Source organism: Heterocephalus glaber, unplaced genomic scaffold (assembly GCF_053883595.1).
Source record: "Heterocephalus glaber isolate CG9 unplaced genomic scaffold, H.glaber_assembly_v1.0 deba00001481, whole genome shotgun sequence".
Taxonomy (NCBI): domain Eukaryota; kingdom Metazoa; phylum Chordata; class Mammalia; order Rodentia; family Bathyergidae; genus Heterocephalus; species Heterocephalus glaber.
In genome coordinates, this window is record NW_028258317.1 from 53,037,119 (window position 1) to 53,059,637 (window position 22,519).

The window sequence follows — 22,519 nt, forward strand, 5'->3', positions numbered from 1 at the left end:
GGTCTATCATAGAGGATATAGATGAACAGCCAAGTGAAGAGATTCTGAGGGAAAGGTCTGGAAGGGTCCTGAGTGCAGGTCCTCCCCTCTTCATGGAGGTGGGATGCACCACCCTTCCAGCACATAGATGTGTTTACCAGATAGAAGTTCTCTGAACCCCATAGTTAAGGGATTTTTATGGAACTTCATCACTTGGGCTCTCAGTCTCTACCTTCCCTTCTCATAGTGTAGTGGTGGGGTTTTCCAAACTTTTAATCATGGTTTGGTCTTTTTGGTGACCAGCACCTGTCTAGGAGCTCACCAAGAGTAGAAAAGACACTCTTGTCACCCAAGAAATTGTAAGGGATTAGGAGGCAACTAGGAATGGAGGCAAAGGCTAAATGTATATTTTTTAATATGTCACAATATGAGAGATACAAATTACTCAAACTGAATTGGCTATTGTTTTTTTAAAAAGAATTTAGAATTTTATCTGATACTCTACAGATGAATAGAATTTAGGTGTATTAAATACTAAGGAAAAATTATATAACTTTGGAAATAATAGGAAAAAAGTGGAATACTTTAAAGTCTTGACAAAAAAAAAAAAAAAATCAAAAAAGGGCTGGGGATTTAGCTCAGTGTTTCCAGCGCCTGTCTTGAAAGTGCAAGGTCCTGAGTTCAATCCCTGGTACCAAAAAAAAAAGATAAAGTCTCGGGAAAGGAGAAGACCTTTCTAAACAGAACAAGAGTCCCAATAGCCATAAGAAATAATAAATTTAGGTTCTATAAAAACCCAACTAAAAATAATGATACTCTAGTTACATACGAGTTGGAAGCTGGGTATAGTGGCACCACATACTCAGTAGGCTAAAGCAGGGGATCACTTTGTGTTCAAGTCCAGGCTGAACTGCAGAATGAGACCCTGACTCAAAAATAACAAACAAAACAAAACAAAAAATGAGTGGTATGTGGAAGAAAACATTTTTAGCATTGAAAAACGGGGACAGGTCTTAAAATTACTAATACCAATGTCTCATGCAAATCAGTAAAGATTATAAACAACCTAATGTAAAAATGAGCAAAGAAATTTAAAATGAATGACCCATAAACATAAAATAGCAGCTAACCCACTAGTTAGAAGAAAATCAGGATAATGAGAATTTTTTTTCAGCCTAGAAAAATTTAAAATTCTAAACTATTTGAAGGCATAAGCAAGTAGATATTGTTATGCCCTGTTCTTGGGAGTGTAACCAATATATTACTTTGGGCTATATCTATCAGCACTTAGAATATGTATAAATATATCATATACATATATACATACATATATGTGATATACACACACACACACACACACACACACACACACACACACACACCCTTTTAGCTAGTTATTCTATTTCAGTAGTATCTATTATAGAGAATGTTTACTCATTTACACAAAATTAGCTTTCTCTAATCTTTTTTTTGGAGGGAGCGGTTTGAGACAGTGTCTGGCTGTGTGGTCCAGGCTGGCTGAGCTTGAACTCGAAGTGATCCTCCTGCCTCAGCCTCTTGAGTGCTGGGATTACAAATGTGTGCCACCGCACTGGGCTGCTTTCTCTAATCTTAATAGTAAAAAATTATAAACAACCCAATCAGCTGTTGAATGACCAAGTAAAGGTGGTATGTCCACACAATAACCTATTTTTCAGCCATAAGAAGGAGTGAGGTACTGATACATGCTGTATTATGGGTGAACCTTCAAAACACTATGCTGAGCAAAAGAAGGCTATAAATTGATTATATGAAATGTCCAAAAGAGACAGATCCATAGAAGCAGAGAGTAGACTAGTAGTTTCCTAGGGTATGAGTGGATAATGAGTATAGATTTCTTTTTGGAAAATGATGAAAGTATTCTAGAATTAGATAATGGTCATGGTTGTACAACCTTGTGAATATACCAGAAACCATTGTTGAACTGAATACCTGAAGATGGTTAAAATGATATATTTTATATTATGTATATTTTATTATAAAATATGTGTATACTTTAAATGGTGGATATATGATTTGTGAATTAAATAGTGATCGCAGGCCTTAGGCCCTCCTGATTTTGTGCTCTAAATCGCTAGGCTGTTTTCTTATCTAAAAAGTTATGTATGTTAGTATACAGTAGCTACCAGCTCTTGTGGCCATTGACTAAAACCCTGTTAGCAAATCTGGCGCAAAGGGAGGTTCCCTTTCCCTATTCTCCATGTGGTTACATTGTGATTACTTGTTTGTTCTAGTGTCCAGGTGTTCATGAGAATACCAAGCATAAAACAGTCATCTTTAGTTGTTGAGATTATTGCTGTTAATCAAATACGTAAACTGGCCATGTATTCATAAGTGATAGAATAATCTCTGGCATATATACTTTTTTCAGTACCTATACATTGGAGATATAATAGTCTGCCCTCGTGGAATTTATAGTTAGCAGCATATAAGTAAAATATACCGTTATACTATGTTAGTTGGTGATAATTGCTGCACAGAAAAATAACAGGAGGAAATATGAGCAGGAGTGCCAGAGTATTCCAGTTTTAGATGAAGTGATCAAGAAAGTTCTCAGTGAGGGCCAGGGATTTAGCTCAGTGGTTCTGGTGCCTGCCTCGAAAGCGGAAGATCCTGAGTTTGATCCCTGGTACCAAAAAAAAAAAAAGAAAAGAAAAGAAAGTTCTCAGTGAGAAGACAACATCTGAGCAAAAGTCCAAGAAGGGAAGTGTTAGTTTTCTCTCGTTGCTGAGACAAAATACCTGACACCCAAAGTTGGATGGGAAGGGGCTTATTTGGCGTACAGTTCTTAGAGGTTTTAGTCCATAATCGGGTGGCTCCAAGGCAGCGATGACAAACAGGCATTACAGAGGAAAAATAGCATGACATGCATGCACAAGGTAGCAAAGGTAACAAGAGAGTTTAACAGCATCTTTCTGCCCCCTTTATCTTATTCAGACTGCCAGGACTAGAGTGGTGCCAAACCACTCACTCTTGAGTAGTGGTTTAGTAATCACATACCCTTAATCCCAGCATCACACATTCCAGATTCACCTATCTCTGACTGGATGAGGCTTTGGGGCGATACCCAGACCCACAATATAACAGGAAGGTTATGACATAGAGATATTTGAGAGGAAGAACATTTCAGGCAGAGAGATGGGCAAATACTAAGGCCTTAAAGTGGTCCCCAGTGTGACTGGATTACATTGAAGGAGGGGAATAGTGAAAGGTAGGGTGTAAAAATATCAGGCTGTCAGTTTGTAGGACCTTGTAGCCAATGTAGGGATCTGATATTTACTGTCTTTTGAAATAAGATGTGAGGCTACTAGGTTTTGAACAGCTCGATGACATAATCTATCTTAAATTTTAAGCAGATCTAGGCCGGGGATTTAGCTCAGTGGTTCCGCTGCCTGCCTTGCAAGAGCAAGGACCTGAGTTCGATGCCTGGTCCAAAAAAAAAAATTTAAGCAGATCTAAAAAGCAAGGGCTTCAGTCAAGTGACTAATATAATGCCTAGTTTAGAATTTGTTCACAAGTTAGACATGGGTGTAGGAGAAGATAAAAGGCACTAAGGAAGAGTCCACAGTTCTGTTTCTGACATGCTTATGGTAAGATTTCCATTGACAGGTATAGAAATCTGCTACAGGAGGTTTGGGAAGTAATATTAGAAATTCATTTTGTGGTAAATCATATTTTATTGAACTGGGATGTTACCATTTACAGTTTCCAGTTAACCCGACACAGATAGTTTGAAATGTGTATCCCAATTTCAGAAATGTTTAAATCTTTAAATAATTGTTCATAGTATGTTATATAGAAGTATGAAAATGCCACTATGGGTGTGGTGGCAAATACCTGTAATCTCAGCACTTTGGAGGCTGAGGCAGGAGGATTGGCATGAGTTCCACCTGGGCTACATAGTGAGTTCAAGGCCAGTTTGAACTACATAGCAAGATCCTATCTCAAAAAAAAAAAAAAAGATCTTCAGGACATATTGGCCGGGTGTGGTGGCACATACCTGTAATCCCAGCACTCTGTGAGGCTGAGGCAAGAGGATCTGTGGGAGTTCGAGGCCAGCCTACGCTACTTAGTGAGTTTAAGGCCAGCCAAAACTGCACAGCCAGACCATCTCTAAACAAATTAAAAAGCCACAGTGAAACCCAATATGCTGTATAGTTAATATACACTATTGTGGGTTGGGGAAAACACTTTCCTAACTACTGATTTAATTTTTTTTTCTAACTGTACTGATTAGGTTTACTTATTGGTAATGGAATTATTTAGACTTTATTTCTTCTTGAATCATTATTATAGTTTATTAATGACATCTATTGTCATATATGTTACATAATTTTTGTGTCATCTGTAGTTGCATTCATTTTTTTTATTTTTTTGGTTTTTGTTTTTTTGAGACAGGGTCTGGCTGTGTAATTCAGGTTGGCAGGCTGCCCTTGAACTCACTGTGTAGCCCAGGCCGGCCTTGAACTTGGAGCAATCCTCCTGCCTCAGCCTCCTGAGTGCTGGAATTGCAGGTGTGCGCCACCACACTTGGCTGTTCTTTTTTTTTTTTAATCAGTCTGTCATAATAGTCTTTCAGTCAGCTAATTTTTGCATTTTCTTATATGTCATGATTTTCTTTTTCACAAATTTATATTCTTACCTTAAACTTAACAACGAATTCCTCCTCTCCCATCCTCCCCTGCCCCTCCCCCCAGCACTAGTATTGGGAAATCTAACCCAGGTGTACTCTCCTACCAAGCTACATCCCTAGCACTTTTTCTATTTTGGGACAGGGTCTCACTAAGTTGCCTGGGCTGGGCTTGAACATTCCACCATGCCTGGCTTTCTTGCAGTTTGTTTGATTTGGGGTTTTTTTCTGATTTCTTGAAATGATATACAGTTAGTTTTTTTGTTTTGTTTTGTTTTTGGTAGTGGGGATCTAATTCAGGACCTTGCACTTGAAAGGCAGGCACGGTGCCACTGAGCTAAATCCCCAGCCCTAGTTATATTACTCTAATTGTTCAATCTTTTCTTAACACAAACAAGTTGTTTCTTTTTTTTTTTTTTTTTTGGTACTGGAGATCGAACTTGGGTCCTTGCGCTTGCGAGGCAGGCAGCAGAACCACTGAGCTAAATCCCCGGCCCAAGTTGTTTCTAACTGTAGTGTAATGATTTTGTTGTTACAGTTTTAATATTTGTTTCTACTTTGTTGTGTGGTAAAATGTGTCTGTATTAGTCTCTTAAAGTATGTAGTCTATTTGCATGTATCCTAATTACCTGTATGTTTAAACTTATTTTTGTTGTATTCTCATATTATTTGTGCCACTCTTCAGTATTACTCTTCAGAAATGCTCTTCAGTATTTCTTTCCTCTCTCATTGGATTTAATTTTTTTTTTTGAGACAGGATCTCGCTTTGTAATTCAGGCTGACCTTAAACTCACCGTGTAGTCCAGGCTGGCCTTAAACTTGAAGAAATCCACCTGTCTCAGCCTCCCACGTGGTGGGATTACAAGCATGCACCGCCATGCCCAGCTTTCTCATTGGAGTTTTGTTTCATTTTTCCTTCTCTGTTGTCTTGGAAATTATGCATTCTTCTTGTTTTAGTGATCACTAGAGTTTTTTACATAAATCTTATTAAAGTTGTTAGCTTTGAGCTTTCTACTGAACAGTTAAAAACCTTACTTTGATTTTCATAACTTCTTCAAACTAAAAACTTAAAATTCAATCTTATTTAAATGCCTCAAAACATTATTGTTAATAATATACTAATTATACTTTCAGTATTTGTTTAGGATTATCTCATATTTCTACTTGATTTTTCATTCTTTCATGTGTCTTTAATTTTTATTTTTAGTACTGTACCCTGAACCTAGGGCCTTATGCCTACTAGACAAGTGCTCTACCAATAAGCTAAATCTTCATCCCTCCCTCTTGCATTTCTTATCTTCCCTTTGGGGTTATTATGTTTCTGCTAGCAGGACATTTTTAAAATTTTGCATTAATTGGGATCACTAGTGGAATATTCCGTTTTTTAGACAAATGATGTTATTTTGCTTTAAATCTTGAAAGTTGTATTTGCTAGGTATGAAACTATACTGACAGATCTTTTCTCGGAGTATTCAAAGTATAGTGCCATTGTCTTCTAATGTAAATCTGATCCTAAATTTCTTTGATAATCAGTCTCTTTTTCTCAAGGTACTTTAAGAATTCTTTGTGTGTTTGGTGTCTTATACTTTCATGTCATATTTAGATATAGATTTTGTTTTTATTTTTCTTGATATTTAGGAGTTTGCTAAATGGTTTGGTGTCTTTCATCAGTTCTGGAAAATCTTTATCTGTTGTCTTTTTGAATATTGCCACCAAACCATTCTGTGTCTCCCATACTTCTAGAACTCTTACTAGACAGATACTAAGCTTTCTTAGTCATCCATGTCTCTTTAACATCTTTTATGTTTTTCATCTTCGTGCTTGTGTATTTGTTTTTTTTTCCTTGTTTCTGGTCAGCTGCTTTCTCTGGGTTTTTTTTGTGTTGCTGTTGTTTGTTTTGTTGTTGTTGTTGTTGTTGTTGTTGTTGTTGTTTTGAGACGAGGTCTCTCTATGTAGTTCAGGCTAGCCTTGAACTCACTGTGTAGCCCAGGCTCGCCTCAATGCTTCTTTTTCTTTGAACATTATCTGTGCTAATTCTTTGAAGATAAGGTAAATTTCTGAGGAAGAAAGTTTCACCAGCTTGTCAGAGACTATTGGATACTTAGAAAAACAGGTCCATAATCAATATATACTTAATTCTTATCTGGGAGGTTAGTGAACCTTGTAAGTTATGTAACCTCAAGATATAAACCTATATGAGGCTGACTTGGGGTTGGTTCTCTTAGGGATGGCTTGTTTTTCATAGTGCAGGCCATAGTTTGAGACAGGCAGTTTTGCCTTGTCCCTAGTGGTGGTGGCAATGAACTATGCTAAGGGTGTAGCTCTTTGGGGGTGGTTTTCTACACTTGGTCTTAGCCAAAAGGCCTAGAAGCGATTGGGGGTGGTTTTCTATTACAGTCGGTACCAGGGATCAAACTCGGGATCTTGTGCTTGTGAGGTAGGCATCAGAACCACTGAGCTAAATCCCCAGCCCCTCTATTACACTCTTGATGTTGAGTAGCTCAAAGCTTTGTCTGCAATGTCTCTGCCAGGAGATCATGAAAATGAACCCTCAAGAGACCCCTGGCTGGGCAGATGTCCTCAAGATGAAAGTCAGTTTTATTTTCTTCACTCTGGGTTCTCACCTGCACTAGCATGTTAGCCAGAACGCCTTATCTTCATGCTAACTAATAAATGCATTTATGAAGATAGTTTTATTATTTTTAGTTGTCTATAGCAGAAGGGTTAATAAGGGTATTTCACTAGTCATTTTGCTCAAAGAGAAAACTTAAAACTACTTTTTAAAAAGTTTTGTAATCTTATCATTTGAAGTATTCTGGTTACCATATAATCTTATATATACAACATTTACAAATTATTGTCGTTCAGGCATTAGATACCAATAATTTATCTTTTTACTACATGCTGCTGATTCCCAGTGAAGAAGATGGATGAATAGATGGGAGGTGTGGAGCAGTAGTACTTCTAAAAGCAAGAAATAAGTAAATACCCTTCTTTCAGATTCTATATTACTTAATGTTCCTTTGTAGCCATGTAATGTAATTCTCTCTGAATTCAGAGTGGGGTACATGTTGAGGAATCAATGGGCCACCCGTCTAGGCAAGTCAGTTTTGATTTCTGGAAATGCTTACGCAGGAGTGGTCTTCATTCAGACATTTTCCAAGTAGGGGAAATTTCAAGGGTTAACTGTTACGTGCTTTAGTACACCAAGTCATTCTGAATTGCAGTCAATGCATGTGATTGAAAAATAGCACAATGATTAAAGGAGAAATAGCTCCAGATACACGACTCTTCTGGTAGTGTTTGGGAATTAATGTTGGCATTTGCATTAATTTCACTTTAACATTTTAAATAATTTTGAATGATGAATAAGTAGTGACTGACATGTGGTCAGTTATAGTATTACTAATAAGATGTCCAGGTTTCCTTCTTGGGAGGGACCAAAATATCAAAAAGAATAAAAATGTAATAGTCCTATCCTGGCACCTTTGGTACAAGTGAATGTTGAAAGTTTTATTTCTAAACTAATGTATGTGTTCTGAATATAAAGATCTTAAAATTATTTTTTAATTAGGTTCAGGACTTCTGGAAACCTGCTTATCACCCGTGAGATTGATGTGGCAAAAAATCAGTCCTTTTGGTTCATCAACAACAAGTCTACAACCCAGAAAGTAGTAGAAGAGCAAGTTGCAGCCTTAAATATTCAAGTGGGCAATCTTTGCCAGTTTCTACCTCAGGTATGAGAAATAAATGTAGACATGATGCCATATCAGAATCTAAATAGTTTTCAAGGGATAATGTACTGATTACTGTCTACATTGCACATGGCATAATACACAACAATGTAGATAGTACATTAATTTCTTTTTTTCTTCTTTTTCCTCAGTAATGAGGATTGAACCTAGGGCTTTCACAATGAGCTCCATCCCCAACCCTTTTTAACATTTTTTTTATTTGAAGACAGGCTCTCAATAAATTGCCAAGTGGTCCAGGGTGGGCTTGAACCTGTGATCCTCCTACCTCACCTTCCCAGAGAGCTGGGATTACAGGTGTGCCCATTGCTGAACATAGCAGCCCCCCCAGCCCCATTTTTTTCTTGTATTATTGAAGATTGGACCCAAGCCCTTTGCATTGAGCTATGTCCCCAGGCCCATTATTATTTTTCTTTATTGTGAAACAGGGTCTCATTAAGATACCGAGTCTAATTTTGAATGATCCTCCTCCCTCAGCCAGCACTCTTTTAATACTGACAGTTGAATGTAAAAGGCAGTATCTTGTATAGTATAATATCAATTTTATTAATAAAAGTATAAATTATAGTGTTTTAAATTAAATAGTGGTATTATTAAGTATGTGAATAGCTTTGGTAGCTATATGCTTCATTTGTAGAACCTTAAGATTTTGCCAGTCAACAGTTTTTTAAAAATCATTTTAATGTATTTGTGTAAAATACTTGATATACTAAAACTCATATTGATAGATATACCTGCTGAAATAGTTAAATCTTGAATTCATAAAAATTAAAATCCTGATTAAGCATGTTAAATGTTAAAATCAAATACCTCTTAAGTTGGTCTTTAAATGTTGTTTAGTGACAGAATTATAGTTCATTTTCTTTAGAAACACAGTGATGGCTGGGTTAAATACATCCATTTGAAATTTGAGATTTGAGATTTTTGCATTCACCAGTTATGTCAGATTGTCTCCAGAAGTAGAGGCTTGAAATTGCTTTCTTTAAAAAAAAAAAAAAAAAAAGACCATTTCAACAGTGAGTTGATAGAGTTAATCATTTTAATCCAAGAGACTTATTTTTCTTTTATCCACAAAGTATTTATTATATTTATATAAACATTTCAACTTGGAACTACTGACACAGAAGTTTTTTAAAGATTATCAAAAAGATTATTGTATATACCGTAAATTTATCTTTATTGAAGAACAGCATAAAAAAGTTTATATGAACATTCATATCTCAAAAGTTTTTTTTGTTTTTGTTTGTTTTCCCATACTGGGGATCAAACCCAGGGAGTTCTGAGTAAAATTCCCATCCCTTTTTAGTCTTATTCTAAAGCAATGTCTCCCCGTTTTGCCCAGGCTGACCTTTACTATGTGAGCCTCCTGCCTTGGCCTCTTAAATTTCTGGGATTACAGGTATGTGCCACTATGGCCAGCTCAACATAAAGGTTTTTTTAAGTGAAAAAATTTTCCCCCAAAGCAAAGTTGAACTGGTTGTTGAACCCAAAGGCCTTTGCACTGAGCTACATCCTCACCCCCCCACCATTTTTTTATTTTGTGGTAGAGTATCATTAAAGATGGTAAATTTCCCAGACTGGACTCAGACTTGCAGTCCTCCTGCCTCAGCCTCCCAGAGTGCTGGGATTACAAGCACTTTGGGTCACCATGCTTGGCTGAGTGAGGTCTGTCTTGACAAATAATCGATAAGTAAAATATATTTTTCTTATATTTATAAGTGATAATTGTTGCAGGTGTTTAATTTTTGTGCTCTAGGACAAAGTTGGAGAATTTGCAAAACTCAGCAAGATTGAACTCCTTGAAGCTACTGAGAAGTCAATTGGTCCTCCAGAAATGCACAGATATCACTGTGAACTCAAAAACTTCAGGGAGAAAGAAAAACAACTAGAGGTATTTATAGACAACTTATTTCTGCTATCCTTTTCTGATTTCTATGTCTTAAATTTTGGAATAGTGCCTTAGAATTAGAGTTAGGGTTCTCATTGCTAACACTAAATACCCTTATACTTACACGTTAAAAGAGGAAAGGTTTACCATTTGTAGAGGTTTTAGTCCATAGTCGGCTGATTCCAAGGCAGGGCAGCACGGCAGAGGGGAAACAGTCCATGGCAGGCAAGCAGCAAGCCTGCCTTTCTATCCTTTTTAGATTCCACCTAGGCTATAAGCCTATTGATTGGTGCCACTCACTCCCAGGGTGGGGCTTCTATTATCCACATCCAGAGCTATGCTAAACCAATTTAATCATCACACACTCTTAATCCTAGTAACACATCCCCCCAGTCCAGCCACCTTGAAAAATGAGTACATAAGGCTTTGGGAGGACATGTAGTTGTAACAAGTAGTGAGTAGTAGTTGTATTCCTGAATGAGTTATTTTTAATTTTATTGCTTTTTTTTTTAAACCCAGGATTATGTTTGTTGACATCAATTAAAGTGACAAGAATTAAAATTGATAATGTAAAGTTTAAAAAATTTATTTTAGTGGTTCCGCTGCCTGTCTCGCAAGTGCAAGGTCCTGAGTTTGATCCCTGGTACCAAAAAAAAAAATTTTATTTCAGCAATACATATTGCTGTTTTTAATTGAGTTTTTAAGGAACCCATAATAATATTTTTTTCTCTTAGGAAGTTATATGATTTTGTCATTCAGTTAGTACTGTTAATCACCTACCATGTGCCAGGTACCATCTAAGCTTGTAGATAATACAACCGATAACGGGTGTGGTGTTTAATATCTGTCTCAGTTGAACCAGTTTTCTCATTGTATTTTTTTCAGTCTCATAAAAGTAGACTTTCTAAAAAAAACTTTGTATGTTTAATTGTGTTAAGTTTTTAAAATTATCACACTTCAGAAATGTCCTTTTATAATATGGTATTTGTTTTATTTAGTGGATCTTTTTTCATATCCCTGCATCTAAAATAAATTAGTATATTTTCATAATGAGAAATCTTATAATTCTGTACTTGGTAATACATATTTAATTATAATAAAATATTTTTATAATGCTAATTCATTGGGGTTCCATAATCTAATAATCATAGTGCTACTTTTCATTTGTATATCATTTTGCAACTTTTGTTGACACCAGTTGAGCATTCCTAATCAAAAATTTGACATGCTTGAAAATCTGAAACATTTTTAGTGTCACATTGGCGCTCAAAATGTTTAAAATTTTATCTGAGTGTGGTGGCGCATGACTGTAATCGCAGCACTCCAGAGGTTGAAGCAGGACAATTGAGAGTTCAAGGCTAGCTTGGACTACATATTGAGACCCCATTTTTAAGAAAAGTTTCAGATTATGGAGCATTTCAAATTTTGGGTGTTCAGGTGAGAGATACTCAGCTGGTAACATCTATGAAAATATTCTAAAATCTGACAAATTTCAGAATCACAGATATTTCTGCCACCCCCCTCCTGCATTTTGTATAAGGGATACTTAATCTTTTTGAACAAACTGCTTCTACCCTTGCAGTTGGTGGGGGAGATAACTTTTATCTTTAAGCGAGATGAGTCCAGATTCAGAGACATGACAGGGCTTTCTCACAGTCACCTGGCTAATAAATTGTAGAAACTCGACTAGAGTTTGTGTATGAATGTTAACTTTTAACCACTTTACAGTTTACCCCGAGCATTACTCAGGCAGCATGTTTGTTTAGTTTATATACTGACTACCCTAAGTGTTGCTCGGGGCAGGTGTCATTTGAATTACTTGATTCTTGTATTGAATAAATTTTGATAAAATTGTCATTTTCATATTTCCTGTTATCTTATAAAAATTAACAAAAAATATGCAATTTTTGGTCATCTTATATTTAAATAATTGGACTGATAAGTGGTTAGCACAGTTCTTAATTGTGAAATGTTGCTACCGTTGTTTCACTGTTAAAAGACTTGACCTGTTGTCTTTTTTCAGTTAAACTAATTGTCCAACAAATATTTTATTTTAGACCTCATGCAAAGAGAAAACTGAATATCTAGAGAAAATGGTTCAGAGAAATGAAAGATATAAACAAGATGTTGAGCGGTTCTATGAACGTAAGCGACATTTAGATTTAATTGAGATGCTTGAAGCCAAAAGACCGTGGGTGGTAAGTCTTAATTATTAAAGGCAAAAACAGTAAGGCAGTAATTAAGCAGTAATAAGGAAGGCAGCAATTACTTTGTAGTCAAATCAGGTGCTTTTTCATTTTTGCTCCACATACTACACATAATAAAATTTATGAGTTTTATTATATAGATGTGTGAGTCAAGTATAATGGTAAATTATTGCTCTTAACCCTTTCAGATTTTAGTCCTTAGCAAGTAATTCTTTGATTTTTTGAAGAAAAAAAATGTTAAAGATCTGAAAGTGTTTATACTTGTGAAAATTTTAAGTCTTTGCATGTCCTCAGGTCACTGAAAATTTACTTAGGCTATTGCCACTTATATCAAATTCATCTACAAATGTAGCTATCTTAACTTTAGTTTTCTATTGATGTTGCATAATTTTCTTGAGGCTGTTATATTCTGATCACTTGTATGATGAGTATTTTATTACCTAAGACCAAAGTTTCAGCTAAAGATTGAGTTCCCTCAATGCCATTACTTTTTAGTAGTTGGAACAAAATAGTAAAAAATATTTTTTTAGGGTTTGTTTTATGTTTAAAATGAAATGTTTGTTATAGTTTGAAAAAGAATATTATAGTATTCTTTCCTCTTCCCTGTTTCAAATTTCATTACTGTATTCTTAAACTTTTTCCTTTCTTCAAACTTTTTGAAGCATTTTCTCCCTGTACACTTTCATTTTCACCCACTTTAATCCTTTGAAGTCTTTTGTTTGATTTCAGTATTTAGAATTTTTTCTCTTAGACTGATTTGGTCTAATGTATATTTGAGTTCTTACCTTTATATTATACTCTTCATATATGCTTTTTTTTCCAGCAAAAATAAATATTAATTCCTGTGACATGACAGGCATTTTTACTTAGTGGTAGCTATACAATTCTTTTTATTTTCCTTCTTGCCAGGGATTTAGCTCATTGGTGCCGCCAACTGCCTCGCAAGTGGAAGGTCCCGAGTTTGAGCCCTGGTACCAAAACTAAATAAATAAATAAATAAAATATTTCCCTTCTGACCACTTTCTCCCCCATCCATTTTTACCTTTCATAATTCATATTATTTTGCTTCATTATATATCCCTGAATTCTTTATTGAGATATTAGAGAAAATCTCATTGTAGTGCTAATACAGTCATTTCTTAGATTTGGTTTCTGCTTGCACCTTGATTTTAGTATATGAGCTAATTTCAGCTAGCTGCTTACTGTGTTAACTTCTGTTTTTTTTGATTGTTTGTTTTTTGAGACAAGGCCTCACTGTGTGCAGTTCAGGCTGGCCTTGAGCTCACGGATATCCTCCTCTTGAGTGCTGGGATTACAGGCATGTGCCACCATGCCCAGCTAACTTCTATTTTTTGAATTATTTTTAAGGAATATGAAAATGTTCGTCAAGAATATGAAGAAGTAAAACTAGCTCGTGACCGAGTGAAGGATGAGGTAAAAAAACTTAAAGAAGGACAGATCCCTATTATACTTCGAATTAAGGAGATTGAAAGGCAGCGCTGTGATTTGGAGGCTCAAATCAAAGAAAAGGTACTTTTTCATTTTGGATAATCTGAGTTTTATCTCTGCAAACACAAAAAATACCCTGCAGTTCATTCAAAATATTTTCTGGGGTTTACTTTATTTTGATATATTCTTACTAAGTTTCTAAGTTGCCCAGGCTGGGCTCCAACTTGGAATTCTCCTGCCTCAGCCTTTTATAGGGCTGGGTTCACAAGCACCCACACCTGGCTTGAAATGTGATTGTTTTAAGTACAAAATGATTTGTAGTAGTATTCCTAGAAACATTGAGCTACTTTCGTGAATTTATTACATCTGGTTTGTAGTTATACACCCATTTGGAGGAGGATGATACAGAGAATCTGGTATTTCTTAGAATAAATAGTACACTCATTCTTTTTTATTTTAAATGTTATGGTCAGCTGGGAATGTAGCTCAGTGGTAGAGTACTCACCAAGCATGCATGAAGCCATGAGTTTAGTCCCCAGTACTGCAAAAACAAATAAATAATAATTGTTTGTGGGACCGGGGATTTAGTTCAGTGGTGCCGCCACCTACATCGCAAGCAGAAGGTCCCAAGTTCAATCCCTGGTACCAAAAAAAAATAAAAAAATGTTTATGGTCATGACTTAACATTTAGGGACTTTGGGATCCAAGAGTATGTTGAGAATAGTTTAAGAATATAGTAGTTTCCTTTTATCTGATGAGATACATTCCAAGACCCCCGAGTATATGTCTAAAACTACAGATATTCCTGGACCCTGTAAATTTTGAGTATCTTTTATGCAAAGTGCTAAGGACCAAAATGGTTTTTTTTGTTTTTTTTTGGTACTGGGGATCGAACTCTGGTCCTTGCACTTGTGAGGTAGGTGGCAGAACCACTGAGCTAAATCCCTGGCCCAGGACCAAAGTGTTTTATATTTCAAGTTTTAGTGATTTTAGAATATTAGCATAGAATTTTTTGATTGGGCATACCTAATCTGAAAACTTCTTAGGTATCTTGTTAGTGCTCAAAATATTTCAGATTTCGAGACATTTTAGATTGCAGAGTTTTGAACTATGGATGGTCAACCTGTATATACTATGTTTTTTCCTATACTTAATACTGTTAGCTAGTTTTTTATTGGTGTGATGAAAATACCTAACATAAACAGGTTAAAGGTAGAGAGGTTAATTTGGCTCCTAGTTTCAGAGATTTGAGTTGACGATTAGCTGGTTCCATTCCTGTGGGCCTGAGATGAGGCAGAATATCACGGTAGAGCATATTCACCATATGGCAGCTGGAAGCAGAGGGGAGCATACAGGAAAGAGCTGAAGAGGAAAGGGCAAGGGACAAGATATGCTCCCCATAACCCACTCCTTTTGAGTAGGCCATCCTCCCTTCAGTATGCAGGTTTAAATCAGTTTAAACTTTTGTAAAAAAAGGTTACCCATAGCCCTTTTATCTAGAGATATATCGTATATTTACTGAAGTATGCATGTTGAGCAGTGCTTGTTGAGTGAGAAAGGTCATGTCTAGGAATATAAAATCTAAAACGAAAGGAATCACTAATTTTGACTTTGCTGCTATCATGTCAGAAAAGCTTAATTCTAGTATTGGTTAAAGTGACTTAGAATTATTAGGCTCAAGTCTAGAAGATTGAATAATTATTAAGAACAGCTAAGCATTTTAGGACTTGATTGGATCTGACTTTAAGAGAATTACTATTGATCATTTTAATTTTAGAACAAGAAAGGATTGTAGATACTGTTACCTAGACAAATTTCTTAACTTTATAGTTAAGAATACTAAGTCCTGTACCAATAAACTTAAGAAAGAAACAAAAAGAACACTACATCCTAGAGATAACATGACTGACTTCTTGAGGGATAGAGCTGATAGTTGACAGTCATTTTACATTAATAGTGGTTGGTTATAGGTAAGTTGTGGATTTATAATTTCTTTTTGGGGTACCTGAATATACTGCCAAATTACCTTTTTTTTTTACAGTGGAAGAAATGCATACAATGAATTTCAAGTCTCTTAATTAAAGAATCATTTAAAACTCTTGTTTTTCTTTCCAGTTCCTAACAGAAGGCATTGTCAAATGTCTGTGAGCCTAATTTGTTGGGCAGTCTATGTAGCCTGAGATATTTTAGAATTATTTTCATGAAGAAGTGTTCCTGAACTATGAAATAGCACATTATATTATCCTGTATTTTTTAAAGTAAGTTATTAGTACCCATAACCATGCAAGAGGGCAATAGGAATAAAATGGTTAATTTTGTTTAGTAGGGATATTATTCTCGTTCTTGTTCCCTCTGTTCCAGAAGAAAATCTTTTCCAATCTTGTGATTGTTTTTAACATTTCATGGAGTTAATACAATGTTATGGATAAGATACAGACTTTGAAATCACATAGAACTGTATTTTAAATCCCTCACTGTCATTTAAAAACAAAGACCTCATTCCCTTCACATGTAAAAAGCAGCAACATCTGATCTGACTATCCCATAGTCAGGATCATAAAATAACACAGGGAAATAAATATGAAGAGGTAAACATATGCATGTGTATTACAGCTTCTAGAGAATTTCCTATACTCTTAGTATTTTGGTGATACCTAATACAAATTTGGTTTGAAGTAAATTGTGAGGAAGGCATTGTAGGTCAACTCACATAACAGTATTTGCATGGTTGGAACTACATAATTGGATTGAATTTTAAGTAATTTTTCTCCTGTTTTACAGGCAACGGATATTAAGGAGACATCTCAAAGATGCAAACAAAAGCAAGACATTATAGAAAGGAAAGATAAACATGTAAGATTTCCTATTGGAATTTTTATTATTTTACTTTGACCTGGCTTCCCCCCATACACACACCAAGTCTGGATAGTGGGTCAAATTTTTGTTTGGAAGTTGTCCAGGATTCTTCTCATTCTCTATTTTTTATGTTAATCTGTGAAGGAGGGCCGGGGATTTAGCTCAGTGGTTCCGGCACCTGCCTCACAAGCGCAAGGTCCTGAGTTCGATCCCCGGTACCAAAAAAAAAAAAAAATCTCTGAAGGAGATTTAAGATTTCAGTATATAATAGTTGTGCAAAAGATCACAGGGGAAAATTTCTCAAAACTACTAGTTTAGCTAATCTCACAGCTATATAGATTTTGTGGGTTAGGGGGGTGTTTCCTGGGGATTGAACCCAAGGCTTTGCTCCACTGAGCTGTACCCTAGCCCCTTAGATACAGAATTTAAGCTATTTTTTTTTTAATATAGAGTCTAGTTACACTGCTTTATGGTAAGTAAATTCAGCCTTTATGATTTTATAATTTTTTGAGGCATCCTTTGGGCTTTTATTGTGTATTTGATGTTCTATATATGTTTGAAAGATTTTGCTTCTTATATTTGACTGTATATCTATATATGTGTATATATGTTAGAATGGACTTACTATAATTGTATTACTCAAATGTTCTGCATATTACCTAGTTGATGAATCCATTTTTCACGTGTTAATACCATATCTCCTACAAGTATAGATGTGTATTTTTCCTTGTATTAATTTTTGCTACTTAGATTTTAAAGCTTTTTTTTTGTTCTTTCTGTATCATATTTGTATCATATTTCTGTATCATATTATAATAAATAATATATGCTTTTATTTTGTTTTATTTTGTTTTTGTATTTTTATTTTGAGACCGTCTCAAGTTGCTCATGCTGGGCTCCATTGTCCTGCCTCAGCCTTCCAGAGAGCTGGGACTATAATTGTGCACCGCCATACCCAACTTGAATTTTTTTCAATTTGGTGTAAAATCCTTGCGTCAGTAAAGGAGTCTAAATACTGTGGACTCTTGACTTACGCACTCAGTTCCTTCTCGAGGGCTGGTTATAATTCACGTTGGTTGTAAGTCAACACTATTTTTGTCATAAGAAATAATGGAAATACCCATAATGAATTCGGAACCTCCCAAAGCACCCCTCTTAACTAACCTTTTCGTAATAAAAAAGAGGTTGTATAATGTAGTAATTTATCAGAAACACCAGTAATTTTCCTGGTGTGTTCACCAAAAAGTTATAAAATGTGGCTAGTTTACTGGAAACAACAGTTTCACACTGTACTCACCTTTCAAGTTGACATCTTTGACTTGTAGGAAGGGAGGATGAAATGGAAGGTGGTTATTGTTTAGGAGAGCCCCCTTCCCTAAGAACAGCAGGAATCTGGCTCTCTGGTGTCCTTTCTGTCTTTGGGAGAGTCTTAGCCCACTAGAACCTGCTTCTGGCTCACTAGATCTCAACCTTTTCATACCTGTACACTGGTCTAAGGTTGGCTGTTTTTGTCTTTTTGTTAACAGTGTTCTGTAGTATGACATGATATTGTCATTAAGCAAGTGAACGCAATGATGGGCTTTTTCTCTGTCTGGGTGGGTCTTCACTACAAATGTTTGTAGCTTTGTCTATTTTTTCAGGATTTCCTTTATTTCAGAAGAAGAACTTTGCTGCACTGATTGTTGATACTCCCCCTCTTCTTCAGAAAGCTTCTCAGGTGTCATTGTCTGTTGCTCAGCCAGAAGTTGCTGAAGTTCCTTTGTAGACATTTCCTCTTAAGTGTTTTCTCACCAGTTCCTCAATATCACCACTGTTTACCTGCAAGCCTACAGACCCTAATATAGTGATGACAGTGTCATCAACCACGGGGTCAATTGAAGGCTCAGGCTCCTCTACACAGCCTTCAAAGTCTGCCCTGTATAATTTTAGGCCACACTTTCTTCCAGCCAGATTTCAGTGTCCTTAGAGAGACACTGGCCCATGATTTCTCATTTAACCCCACACAGGAAAGACCAGTATCCGTGTCGTCACTCAAGGCTTTGGTTGTAAGTTAAAACTAAAATTCTGGTCATAACCCAAGTTGTTCATAGGTGAGGCTGGTCATGTTCACATTTGCTGTCATGTTTTATACTGACAGCTTTTGTTTGATTCCTTTTATGACTTGTACTTTCTGTAGCAATTGATCAATGTTTTTACTCCATTTTTATTCTGTATTTTGAAAGTTGTATGTTGTAGACATAGTACTCTTAAAATTTAATATATTTATCTAGTAAAAGTTACTAGTATTTTTATTCTTTCACTTAATTAAGGTAAATATCTTAGCATGCTTTTATGTCTTTTTTTATATCTTCTCCACTTCTATATCACTATTAGAAATTTGACTTATTACTTCAAATGTTACTTTTTACTATTTGTATTTATTTGGATTTATTAATATGTTTTACTGGTTTATTTGATCGTGTTGCTTCCTATATCACACCTCTTCTGGTTTCGTCTTATGAGAAGGTGGGGGTTCTTTTACTTTTTCCTTGTTAGACTATCTTTTGTAGGGCTTACAGTGAGGCTGTTGGGGTGGTAAACCTTCCGAGTCCTTGCATATCTGAAAAGATCTTTTTCAAAACACTACTCTGCAATGTTATATAATTAGTGAATTCTAAGATAGAAATTTTTTTTTTTCCTCAACATTTAAACAGTCTTGCTTCATTGTTCTCTTGGGTGCTGTATTGCTCCTGAAAAGTAACACATAAGAGTAATCAGACACACTAGAGCTGTGTATAAAAAGAAAACAAAAAGGAAATTGAAGTTGATTCTAAGTGTAATAAAAAACCATGAAAAGGCCTTGAAAGTGTTTAAGCTAGGGATAACTATTTCTAACTATTTTGACTTAAGATTTAATGTGTAGTGGTGCTATTTATTGAAGTAAGGATTACCAGGAGGTAGGAAATAGTTTTATGTATTTTTTCTTCCATTAAGTTTATTGGTACAGTTCAGTTATACAATACATTTACATTCATCATTGGGATTTTGTACCTTTACATGATGCATCTTGGTTCTTGTTTTTCCCCATTCCCCTGCCCTCCCTTTACCCCCTCCACCCTTCCTATTTACAAAGACAGTTTTTCTATTTTTTCCTTGTCTCATATTTTTTCTTTTCCCTTCTTTCCTTTCCCCTACCCCTCCCACTTTCCCTACTCCTGTAGACCTTTTCTTCCTATTTCACATTATCACTTAAAGATTTTGATCCTTATTTACACTTTTAGTGTTTTACACCAGAGATACTATTGGGTATTTACACATGTGTCCTATTTATTTCACTTAAGAGTATTGCCTCAACGTGCATCCATTTAGCTATAAATTCTCTAGTTTCTCCATTATGACTGAGTAGTACTCCATTTTATTAACAAAAACCACATCTTCTTTATCCAGTCTCCAGTTGATGGGCAACTGAGCTGTTTAGTTTTATTTTGACTATGTAACTTTCTATTTTAATTTGAACTTCTTTGTGTCTTTGAGTCTTAAATGTGTCTCTTGTAAATAGTAGTTACATCATGGTTTCTTTTAATCCATTCTGTCAGTCTGTTTTTTGAATTAGAATATATAATGCATTTACATTTAATGTAATTACTGACAAGGTAGGTTTTACACATGGCATTTTTTTTTCTTTTTCCCCCATTAAGTTTATTGGTACATTTTAGGTATAAAATACATTTACATACATCATTGGGATCTTGTACCATTACATGAGTATCTTGGCTCTTATTTTTTTTCCCCTTCCCTTGCCCTCCCTTCACCTCCACCACCCTTCTCTATTTGCAAAGATTTTGTTTCCATTTTGTCCTTTCTCATATTTTTTCTTTTCCCTTCTTTCATTTCCCCTACCCCTCCCACTTCCCCTGCTCCTTGAGACCTTTACTTCCTATTATACAATATCAATTATACATTTTTAAAATTGCAATATCAAGATCTAGGAGACATTACCATAGATTCTACAGAATTTAAAAGGATATAGAAAGCATATTTCAAAAATCTGTTTTGAAATAAATTTGACAACTTCTAAGAAGTACCTTGGAAGACAAACTAATGAAACTAACTCTGGAAGAAATATAAAATTTGAATAGCACCTATTAAAGAAAGTGTATTCCTAGCTTCAAAACCTACCTATATGACAACAACAGGCTCGTATACATTTTAACTGATAAATTATATCAAACATTTAAAGCAGAAAAAAAGGGACCCTTCTCCCCTCATTTTAGGAACTCAACATTGTGCTAATCCTAAAACTGGATAAAAATAATAGAAGAAAAAAGTATGAACATAGATAGAAATTTGTTTAACAAAACAAACTATTAGAAGTCAGATCTGGCAGGATGTAGAAAGTGGTTTTATTATAGGGATGTCAGTGTTGGTTCAGCATTGGAAGATCCACTCCCAAAAGTCATCATTTTAACAGAGGAAAGGCAAAAGCCATATGATCCTGTCACTGGTTGGAGAAAAGGTATTGGACTAAATTCTACAGCTGTTCATGGTAAAAGCTATCAGGAGACTAGAAGTAGAACAGAACCTTCTCAACAGATTAAAGACATGTACTCTGTACTTCCAGTGAGAACACCTTATATGAATGGAGAAGATACAAGGCTTTCTCCTTAAGGTGGGGAGCAAGGGCAGATATGCTTACTCTTTATCTGTCCATTAAACTTTGAAACCTAGGCCCAAACCAAAATAGTCTGGCAATTAAATGACACAATTAGGATAGGATTGGCAAGGTAGAAGCAAAATCTTTTATATGTAGATGAAATGATCATCTACAGAGAAAATACTAAGAAATCTCTAGGAGCCCCTAGAAGTTGTATTTGAATTTAGCAGGATTAGAAAAACAAGGTATATATAAAAATTCAGGTCTATGTATACTTGCTATAAATGAAGAGTTGGATATTGAAATTTAAACGTTATATAGGAGTATAAAGGACCTAGAAAAGTTAAAAAAAAAAAAAAAAGAAAAAAACCAGTGTTGGAAGACATTTAGTACCTAATTTAAGACTTCCTCTAAAGCTACAGTAATCAAGGCAGTGTTGGTGTAAGGAAAGACATATAGATCATTTGAATAAAACAGAGAATCTAGAAATAGAACCACACATATATGGTCCACTGACTTTTGAAAGATTATTTAACATTAACATTTTATAGAATATAAACTCAGTTCAAGAGCTGAGGTAAAGATAGTGTTTTCAACAAATGGCACTAGAACACCTGGTATTCGTATATAAAAAATGAACCTCAACCCTTTATTTCCGTACATAAAAATAACTTGAGAGGATCTATGAACCTAAATATGAAAGCCTAAAAGTATAAAACTTTAAGAAGAAATTATAAGGGAAAATGTTTATGAATTTAGGGTAGGCAAGAACTTCCTAGGATACAAAAAACATGATGTATAAAAGAAAAAAATTGATAAATGTGATTCCATCAAAATTTAGAACTTTAAATGACATCATTAAAATGAAAAGTAGTCCTTAAACAGACCATATTTATAATGCATATAACCTATGACCAGATATATAAAGAACTCTTACAGCTCATTAATAGACAACCCAATTAAAAAATAGACCTAAGAAGATGATAAATAGCCAGTACAGCACAAGGAAAGGTGTGCAACACTAGAATCAGAAAAATACTAATCAGGACAATAACAAGATTGATGTATACGCTCATTAGGGAGATG

At 35.2% G+C, this 22,519-nt stretch overlaps 1 protein-coding gene across 8 annotated transcripts in view; it reads left to right on the top strand.

Annotated features, from left to right (window-relative positions):
- Smc5 (structural maintenance of chromosomes 5) overlaps positions 1–22,519 on the top strand; it is a 105,947-nt gene that overhangs the window by 11,636 nt on the left and 71,792 nt on the right. For 4 of the 8 annotated variants that reach the window (XM_004838450.3, XM_021252721.2, XM_087184095.1 and 1 more), the window contains 5 exons: positions 8,223–8,385; positions 10,157–10,291; positions 12,346–12,486; positions 13,864–14,025; positions 16,726–16,797. In XM_004838450.3, the coding sequence (XP_004838507.2) occupies positions 8,223–8,385; positions 10,157–10,291; positions 12,346–12,486; positions 13,864–14,025; positions 16,726–16,797 (673 nt within the window). Of the gene's footprint in view, positions 1–7,566; positions 7,630–8,222; positions 8,386–10,134; positions 10,292–12,345; positions 12,487–13,863; positions 14,026–16,725; positions 16,798–22,519 lie in introns of all 8 variants that reach the window. The other 4 variants (XM_087184092.1, XM_021252722.2, XM_087184093.1 and 1 more) reach the window with 3 other exon arrangements.